A 10573-nucleotide genomic window follows, 5' to 3' on the forward strand; every position below is an offset into this window, starting at 1 on the left:
CTGTTTTGCTTTTACACATAAGCGCCGACGTCGACCTGTCAAACTTTGGTTACGGTTACATAAATTAACTGACAAAATTGTTTGTATTAATTACTTTCTTTGTCTCTTGAGTTACCATGTCCATTGGGGGAGCAAAGGGCGTGGCCGAGCGCTGAGGACTCATAAATACGTCAAGGAGCCAATTGGGACAGATTGGGTAAAAGAAAAAGTGTTTGAATGCGTACATTAACAGGTTTATGATATCACTGCCCCGTCTAAGACACGAGTGGATCTGACTTTAATTACATTTGACTCGAGTGTTTCGTCAACTTAATGTGTTGCTTAAAATAATACTTCTGCATACAGTATGTGACACTGTGAGTGTTGCACGGCCAGATACGGCTCAAAAAGCTGAGTCAGATAAGGAAATGATACATTATGATGTGATAGGAATAATAATGGGACACATCAACGTCTGCACTCACAGTGCTGCAGACTGTACGTAATGTTACTATGATCCGGTTACTTATGTTGTGGCAGATATTTAAGTAAGCTTTCTTAACGCTAATGTTATAATAGTCAGATTGCTCTGAAGATGGGAGGTGATATTCTATTAATGTTCACGTTCACACAGTCGGTGATTTTTGCCGGCCGTCTTTCCTGCAACGGCAGCTTTTCTGTATTTCCTTTCTCCTGTAATATTACTTGATCGCTTTAAACTCCGCACACGGAGCTCTGATTGGTCAGCAGCCGGTGCTTTCACTGAGTTGAGCTCTTAGCCTGGAACCTAACCTGCTCCGGAGCAGACTAGCCGTTCAGCACAAGTTACCATGGAGATCTACCCCGGTAAGAAGAGAACCAGCGTCGTAGGACCGGAAACCCAGAGTTTTCCCTGAAGCTAGCTCTCTAAGCAAATATCCGGCTTCGTAGTACAGGCCTCTGGTCTTTCAGAGTATCCTGTGCAAATAGAATGTCCTAGTTACAGAAACACGGAGAAGCTCGGTGTTATGCTGGAAATCTTACTCTGACAGAAACTAGGATACTGTGGCTTGTAAACACCATATCCATGTTTTATTATCACTGACTGCCATCTGCACAGGTGTGCCTTTGACTGGAATAACATTAGAGGTAGAAAAAGTAAACAAGATGTGAATTCGGAAGACTAGTTTGACAACACGCTCATTGTTTTCCTTGTTGAGTGTTATATGAAAGGTGAACACAGTATCACATTTTAAGTTAGTTTGTTTTGTTATAGACAAGTTTGGGTATCATGTGAGCGTTTGGTTCAGTAACACCTTTTTAGTTTCTGAATCAAGTCTTTTGGTTGCAGGGTGACATCATGTTGATATTGTCCCAAGCCTACTATGGATGGGGGAGGATGAGGAACACACTGGCTGACTGGTGTTCTCACACAGTGTGCTGAGATCAAGGGCTCAGGGTGGAAGGACCTGATGACACTGACTAAGGATCAGTTTTCTTTCCCTCTGTCTAAACACTCGCCATCAGTGTTGCATAAATCTCCAGTGTCAAAGTGAACTAGGCTGAGGTTAACCATAAATTAATATTTTGAAAAAGCCAAATGGAAAGGAGGTCCTCCAGGCGGTTCTTTCTATCTGAACTTCCAGCAGAGAAGAGAAAAAAGGACCCTCCTCTAACACTCAACTTATACTCTCATTAATGTTAGAAATAAAATTGCAATCACAAGGTAATACACTGACTGTATTTTACCCCACTTTGTATTAAGGAGGCTGCTAATCTTCCTGCTCTTTTTGACAATTTATGGATTTCTGCTTTCTGTAGGTCAGGGCTGACGCTCTTTGACACGATAAGCAAGCGCTGCTTTGTTGTGGTATTCAAAATGAACACCCAATCGATAGAGGGAACCTCACTTAGCCTCAACCCAGATAACAAACAATCATTTTAAAGACTGCCTCTTACTTAGCTCATCCTCAGGGATTCCCAGTATTGATCAGAGTCACATCAATGCTGCCTGCACTGTGAGGTTAACAATTCATTGACACACCCAAGTCATTATGTGTTTTGCATCCATTGTGTTGCTGAGATGCACCAAGACATCGTAGAGATCTGTTGTTTGTGTGTTCTTTAGAATAAGTAGTTGATAGCAATGAGTGGGTCAATCGTTTTAGACTGTTTCAAAGTGTGTATGTTGTATACTCTATGTGCATGCAGCTGTGCTAAAGCCTCCTTTAACTGCAGCAGGTAAGGACATGTTTAGGGCAGCATCTGTCTGTTATTTGACTGTGACTATAATTGGGGCATGATAGAAACAAGTACAGGAAAAGTGCAAGAGTTTGGGAATTATAAACATAAGGCCAGACAACGTTTTATATACAGTATATATATATTGTAATGCCAGCACACAGAATGTAAAGCAGGTTATTAGAATAGATCAGTGGCACACTAAAGGGACTTTAGATTATTATAATTATAATGAAAATGAGCCATGAATACTGAAAAGTCCACTCTATATCGTTCAAAGCGCCGACATCAAGAAAGGAAAGCAGAACCCTGAGTTAGATTGATATCTCTCTATTTTTTCTTCCATACCATCTTTACATTGTAAAGCAAGTTGGGACAAGAATGGGTTCTTAGTGCTTCTATATTCAGTGATCTGATCAGCTGTGTGCTTTGAGTGACCATGGGATGCACTGATTTTAAACAGTAGTTTGTTTGTTTCTTTGTGTTTTTGTGTGATTTTAGTGTTTTTAAGAGTTAGTTGGCATTCACTAAGTCACACACACAGACGAAACAATCACGGCACAATAGACCAGCATCCTCTGATTTATGTGAATTAAAATAGCAGTTTTTCTCAAAGGAATCTGGTGGATTTAGAAATTGAATCTAATTTGATATAACGGTTTTGGTTCCCTGGTTGGAAGTCGTATCTCCAAACTGGAGACATGGTGACGGCCATAATCTACAGGGGGGTCAAAGAGGGTGTGAAAATCATAGAAATGCTGTATTTTGCTTCACCTTCCATGGCTGCCACCAGCTGGTAATGGACCGCTCTCTTAAGGGTGTAAGAGTGGGCCCTTAAACCTGCACATAGCGGTCCAACTAGGCAACAGTCCCAGCCAGAAGCTATTTATTTGTATGGGTCTATTTGTTGTTCCATCCCGTGAAGAACTGTGCAGACTGCTGCTGCAGCGTGACGGTGGAGGAGGACCTATTTTTCCTCATGCTCTCATTCTGAAGCCTCTTTACAGTGTCAAGGATGACATCATCTGGGTTCTTGTTGAAGCCTAATGGAGGAAAGGTAGCACTTATAACCTGTCATCACATCAGAGTCCTGTGTTGCTGGGTAGAGGCATTTCTCAAGACGATTTTCACACCTTTTGCAGGAAAGCAATCATGAAATATGATTGGAAAGACACGTATGAAGACCCCCATTGTTGTATCCAATCATAACTTCCTCCTCTGCTTTTCCACTGTACGCTGTAATAGACTATAAATAATCATCACCTTTATGTTTCAGCAGGGCTTTGTCACTTGTAGTCACATTTGCTTGCCTGTTATCATAATATAATTACATTTTAGGCTGTCCTCCCAAAACCAAATTTATAGTAATGGTGTTTGTGTTTTACTTCATGCTGCTGAGGACAAAATGAAATGAGTACGGTATTTGAATATATTATGTGAAACCACAAAGTAAATCAATATAAAGAATCATTTCTATACACAGATATCAAATTTAATATGAATCTGTTGGCAAAGATTCGAAAGCTCGCTTTAGTCTGAGTAGAGTGTTTGAGCAAGCTTTGGTTGAATTCATTAAGACTGTAAGAAGAGGCAGGACACATTGGCTGAAATGCACACTGAGAACCCATCGGCTATTTTTGTTTTGAGCATGTTTGTATCTTTTGGGAAAAAATGCATCTACACCTATGATCTAAACACAATTATCTGTGTTTCCAGTGACATTGTCTTTAAACACCAACTCCATTCTTGCATCTGAAGGTGCCAATGACCGGAGGATGAAGTCTTAGCACATATATATATTTTTCTGTTATGCTGGAGTCAGTTTGCCAGACCAATAGTATATGGGTTTCGCATGAAAAACAAGTACTGCTATCTGCTCTTTAATTCAAAGACAGCTAAATGTTTTGGAAATGTTAGGAGAAATTATAACTACAGCATTATCATGATGTTTAAGGCTAGTATATAGGAAGAAAGTGGCTTTGTAGCTTGAGATAAGAGATTCAGATTAACTGAGCAGAGAGTCAGCCATCTAACTGTGTCGAGCAGGGAGAGATGGAGCACATGCTTGAACATGCATAGCCTGTCTCATTCCCTGAACGCACGCACACACACACACACACACACACACACACACACACACACACACACACACACACACACACACACACACACACTCACACACAAACTATGCCTTTGAACCTGTAGTCTCAGCTAGCAACGACACTCGCACACATAGGGAACAGATATTTGAAAATGATTTTTTTTTTTAAAACACATAACCAGTCACCAAGCAAATGACATGCATCCACACACACTTGGACCGGCAGACACGAATACTGTAAATAGGATGGGATGGTAAAAGCAGAGGAGGCTCCTCTTTAATTATCTGCATTGCAAACATTCCTTCACCAGCCGTGTTTTTTTCCCCTCAATTTGTATCCCCTGGTTGTTCGAGCTTGGGAACGTTGCCTGGTTCGTATTGGCTTGCTGTGGCTTGCTCATCTTGGTGCAAATGTGAGCATGTGTGACAAAGGGAGAGAGATAGAGACATAGAGCAGGAGGAGGGGTGACAAACAGGCTATTCTGTGCTCAGTCACATGGACGTCCACGAGAGGCAGGCAGGCAGAACAGCCGCCGCTACAGAGACCTGACATCGATTCAGATATCGTTTGCAGCTCGCCAGGATCACACTGGATGCAAAAGCACGGAAATCTGTCAGTTGTGGAGCGTGATGTAACCTGGCTGTTCAAAACAGAAGTGCATCCCTCCCTCCCAATTAAACCATGGGATGCTCTTTCTATACATGTATATATAAACATGTGACATATTAAAGTGAATCCTTTAATCCAAAATACTACAATGTCATAAACAATATATCTGTTAATAATACGTGAAAGAAAAACTGAAATAAAAGGCTTATTTAATCTCACTCATTCATGTATATGCTAAATTGAGACTGTTGTAAACATATCTGTATCTTTTTATGAATTTGCCCATTTAGTGGTTTCTCTTTCCTGAGCCATGCCTCAATTATTATGCTGAGTGTTACATGTCTATAATTATGCATCTATTTCAGGCCTTCCTGGGGAAAACAGTCCTTTTATTGCCTCTGTCTTTTGCCTATATCCTGTTATTAGACTGAAAATGATCAAAACACATCAGATGTGATACTGCCTATTACTGAAATGATTACCATTTAATATGTGTGATGTTTGCATTTATTATTCTCTCTGTGAAACATATTTCAGCGCTTTTTACAGAGCTATTTATTCGATGTTCAAATGTAAAACCAACAGTCTTGGGACAAACTTAAGTAAAAGCGTATCTGAGCATTTTTCAAACAAAATATTTGCATGATTATGTAAATTAGGCCCTATTCGAACAGCACTGGTTTTATCTGAGTAATTTGTAATTATCTGCCATGTTTTATCAAGCGATAATATTAGTCCTGTGCGATTCGCAAAAGCATAGGGGTGTTTTGATTTTTAAGGTTTTCACTTTTGTGAACATTATACAAACATAAAAAAACAAAAACGCTTATAATATTGAACATTAAAAGTAATTTAGTATAATATTTACGATATAAGCAGATGTTATGCAGACTTCTCCCCTTGTTACATTAGTCCTGTTCCAGTAGGGCAGGGATCACCAACTACATTTGTCCAAGGGCCAACATTTATCCAATAGACACTTTCGCGGGCCAGCGATTTTTATATATAGCCCAGAATTTAGTGGAGCACTAAATTCAGGTACTGCGGAGCACATAAAGCTTAGCAGACTCTTCACGCTAACGAAGGATCACTTCGAGGCTACCGTCCCGCAGCTCTTGCCTCTCTGTTGGACTCTGTCGCAGCGGGGCTACTGCTGTGCTGCGGAGCGCATAAAGCAGACTCTTCACAACGAAGGATCACTTCTTCTTCAAGGCGGGGAAGGCTACGCAGTCTACTGTCCCGCAGCTGCTGCCTCTCTGTTGGACTCTGGTACTGCACATTACTCACGAGACGTTGTAAAAAAAAAAATGAGTGGGGGGCGAACGCACTAACCACTCCGCTAACGCCACAGTCACCCCCGTCGTGCGGACCGGATGAGAATGTCTGGCGGGCCGGATGTGGCCCGCGGGCCGCCAGTTGATGGTCACTGCATGGGGCATTTTATTTGTACCCCTTTACATGTAATTCCAAGTTGTAGACGAAATGACCCGCACACACACATTGCAATCTCTACAGCCGTGCAGCTAGCTTGGCCCTGAAGTATATTTTCTCACTAACAGGGTACAGAGGGCTTCCTAAGGACTTGCCCTTGTAGCTGGCGTTACTGTGTGCTGTGCTTCCTCTCGCTGACAGGCCCCTACTTGTGTTTGACTGTTATTACATAATGTTGCTCCGCTGCGTCCACCCTGTGGTATATAGAGCACTAATGATGTTGAGTAATGGAGCCTTTCTGTCTCCAAGCGACTAACACAATCATCCCTGTCTCTCTCCTTCTTCCTGTCTCTCTCTCAGATGCTGCTGCTAGAAAAGCCTTCATCACTGAGGTGAGCGACCATCTGTCCCTGTGATCATAACGCTTCTCTTTTTAGTTCCTTTTTAATCTCCACATCAATAACAAGTAGTGCTTTGGTTTTACCCAGACACTTATGAAACCACTCGCCCTCGAAGGTTTGATCTGAGGATCTGATGCAAGTTATATTTGGGTCAATAAATATTAACTGTAAATAATTACCCTCGATTAGTGCTCAAAGGCTGACACAACATTTATAACAGCCTACAAGAATTGCAAGAGACTATTTAAATATTGCTTTAGTTTTTTCGGTCTTTGCTAGACAATGTAGCTTATTTTATATTAATCCTGCTAATTTAATAAATCCCATCCATCAAGCGCTTCAGCTACGGCACTGTACTTTAAAGCATCCTTTTGATGTATGGCACAGTTTGTTTCAAACCAAAAAGCTCAATGAACAGCTTCTACCATTACAACTTCTTTCTTAATTTAGATAAGCTTACAAACGGTGCTATCAGACCTTCATACTTTACACATGTTATCGCATCTCATTTGAGTTAGAATGATGAAATAGGCAAGGTTACACACTAAGTAAAGATCCTTAGAACAGAGAAACCAAGTTAGCATGTTGCTTCAAAGTGAGCACGTGGTCTACTCTGAAAATCAGTTAATAAGATCATTTGGAGATTTTCTTTTTAATGAGCTCTTCTGTGTCACTCTGCAGAAATATAAATGTTAATAACCAGATGCAGATCAACCTGTGTAACACAAGTCTCTCTGTCTTTGTCCCCCCAGATGCCCTCGTCCTCAGGCCAGCCTGGTCAGGGGAAGAAGATTGGCCACAGAGGAGTCGATGCATCAGGGGAAACCACTTACAAGAAGGTAAAGCAGAGAGTTCATTTTGCTCTCTAAAAACTATCTACTTCAAATGGAGCTATCGACCGAAATAACCAATTACCAAGTGGGATTTTCCACTCATCTGATCCTTTATGTACCAGATCTAGAAATAAATTACTACAATCACCTTGGGAGTTACTTAATTAAAGCTTCAACCCATACAGTCTGTGCTTTGGTGAAATCAATGTCTGTGTATTTCATGTTTCAAGTATGAAACAAGTCCTGTTTCTCATTTGAAGCCAGCAAAAGGCTAGTCACTGTGACCTTTTTACCTGTGCTGGACTATGGTGATTTGATCTATATGAATGCACCTGCCCATTGCCTGGAAAAGTTAGATGCCGCCTATCACAGTGCCCTGAGATTTGTTACTAACTGTAAAGCACTTACTCATCACTGTACCCTGTATGCCAGGGCAGGTCTGCCTTCACTAACTGTACGGAGGCTCAGTCATTGGTACATGTTCATTTACAAAGCNCGGGTTACAATTAGTTACAATGAGAACTGTAACGGGTAGTATATTACCCAAATGTCATTAGTAATGCGTTACATTACTTTGTTACAGCAAAAAGTAATACATTACTGTAACTCCTTTTGTAACGCGTTACACCCAACACTGTTCAGTAGTGATGTCACAGTGCTCAGTAGTGATGTCACAGTGTTCCGTAGAGATGTCACAATGTTGGGTAGTGATGTCACAGGGTTCCGTAGTGATGTCACAGTGTTCCGTAGTGATGTCACAGAGTTCAGTAGTGATGTCACAGTGTTCCGTAGAGATGTCACAGTGTTGGGTAGTGATGTCACAGTGTTCCGTAGTGATGTCACAGTGTTCCCTAGTGATGTCAGTGATGTTCCGGAATGGAAGAATTCCTTTATATATTTTTTTCCAGTTTTTCTGTCCCTGGATTTAGTTTTTCTGTGTTTTCTCTCTCGTTTCCTCCTCAGGGTTTTAAGGACATTCATCTGGATCGCTTAATGCATGGCTTGAATCATTAACAAATTCTAAAATAAAAAAACGTATATTGAAAGTAATACAATTCTAAATAAACAAAAAAAACAAAGTACCCTGTAAAAAAAACATAAAATGACCTTGTTTTAGTTTAAAATGTTGCATAAACACAGGAATTAGGTCTAGGTTGATATAAAAGAAAGGATAAAAGCGTGCTGGGGGCTTTTTAAACATAATGTTCTGGAATTTAAGAAGTAATTTGATTTGTTTCCAGTTTTTCTGTCCCTGGATTCAGTTTCTCTCTCTTTTCTCTCCTCAGGGTTTTAAGGACATTAATCTGGAGCGCATTTTTTCCAGTTTTTCTGTCCCTGGATTCAGCGTTTTCTCTGGTTTCTCTCTGGTTTCTCTCCTCAGGGTTTTAAGGACATTAATCTGGAGCGTTTTATGCACGGAGGAGCGAACGTGACGGGCTTCCAGCTGGTGGACTTCAGTAACCCCATGGTCATAAAGCTGATGCAGCGCTGGAACAAACTGGACCAGAGGGAGTACCCCGGCTCCGACGCCCCCCCCAAGGTATGTCTAACGGTAATGCACTTTGTCTGTTTTTTGGGAGGGGATTTTGGGGTATTTTAGGGATTAGAATTAGTGCCGATTCAATTATTGTTTTTGGTGTATAATGGTGCATAAACACAGGAATTAATTTGATATAAAGGAGCAACTATCAAACTTTTTGTGAAACCATTATCCAGTTCTTAAAGCAAAAATAATATATGGAAAATAATACAATTCTGAAGAAAATGACAAATAAAAAAAATAACCATACAATGATCTTGTGTTAGTGCTTAATGGTACATAAACACAGGAATTAGGTCTAGGTTGATACAAAGGAATAAAGCATAATAGGACCTTTTTAAACAAGCAGCTCTTGCATGGTACATTATTTCCAAACCGAGTTCAGTTTGGCTTGATATAAGATGATAAGTCTTAGCAAGATCAGCGGACTTCACAGTGCAAAAACGTACAGTATGCATTAAAAGGAAGGTGCATAGTCGTGGGAATTACTGCACATGCTTTCTGTGCGTTAATAATTCCTCTGAGGTGACTGGAGTTGTTGCAACAGCGAGAAAACAACGGATGCAGTAAATAAAAGATAACAGCAGGAACAGAACAGTGTCAGATAAGATGAATATAATAATGTGCAAGGTGAGCACACAACACGCTGACACAGAACTGCATTAAAAACTGACTTAATGCACAAAATAATAAATAGCAAACTGTGATAAAACGTGTGCACACAGCAGCAATCTGCTCCACCTCGTCCAACGCTTTCTTCCAGCACAGATGAGACGGATTGACCCACATTGTTCTCCTGCACACGGATTTAAAATGGCACTGGGGCAAGAAGGCATCACGCGACGGTGGTCAGAAAAACCTCCGAGCAGATCTGTGTCCAACTAAGATTTCTATTTTAAAATCCAGAAGCAGTGGAGTGGAAACGCTGTGAGTCAGGCAGTGTGTAGTGTGCCGTGTGTGTGATGGATTCAGGGGGTTCAAATTAAAAGTTTACACCACAGGGCGATATCACATGACGGTGTTACGGTGTGTGTGTGTGTGTGTGTGTGTGTGTGTGTGTGTGTGTGTGTGTGTGTGTGTGTGTGTGTGTGTGTGTGTGTGTGTGTGTGTGTGTGTGTGTAGTGTGTGTGTGTGTGTGTGTGTGTGTGTGTGTGTAGTGTGTGTGTAGTGTAGTGTAGTAGTAGTAGTAGTAGTAGTAGTAGTTTGTGTGTGTTTGTGTGTGTGTGTGTGTGTGTGTGTGTGTGTGTGTGTGTGTGTGTGTGTGTGTGTGTGTGTGTGTGTGTGTGTGTGTGTGTGTGTGTGTGTGTGTGTGTGTGTGGCCCAGCATTACTATACTTGTGGGGACCTAAATATGTTTACATAGTCACGTGTGGGGACTCGCCTCCCTTATGGGGACAAATTGGAGGTCCCCATGAGGGGAATCATTAATTTTAGGGTGAAGACTTGGTTAGGTTTAGG

At 41.1% G+C, this 10573-nt stretch overlaps 1 protein-coding gene across 1 annotated transcript in view; it reads left to right on the top strand.

Annotated features, from left to right (window-relative positions):
- The window catches only part of pip5k1ca (phosphatidylinositol-4-phosphate 5-kinase, type I, gamma a), a 57508-nt gene that overhangs the window by 18315 nt on the left and 28620 nt on the right, over positions 1-10573 (top strand). Inside the window, exons 2-4 of the mRNA XM_010778744.1 lie at positions 6702-6733; positions 7495-7581; positions 8957-9115. Of these exons, the coding sequence (XP_010777046.1) occupies positions 6702-6733; positions 7495-7581; positions 8957-9115 (278 nt within the window). The remainder of the gene's footprint in view (positions 1-6701; positions 6734-7494; positions 7582-8956; positions 9116-10573) is intronic.

The sequence above is a fragment of the Notothenia coriiceps genome, unplaced genomic scaffold, assembly GCF_000735185.1.
Source record: "Notothenia coriiceps isolate Sejong01 unplaced genomic scaffold, NC01 NC01_scaffold00000339, whole genome shotgun sequence".
In the NCBI taxonomy this organism is placed as follows: domain Eukaryota; kingdom Metazoa; phylum Chordata; class Actinopteri; order Perciformes; family Nototheniidae; genus Notothenia; species Notothenia coriiceps.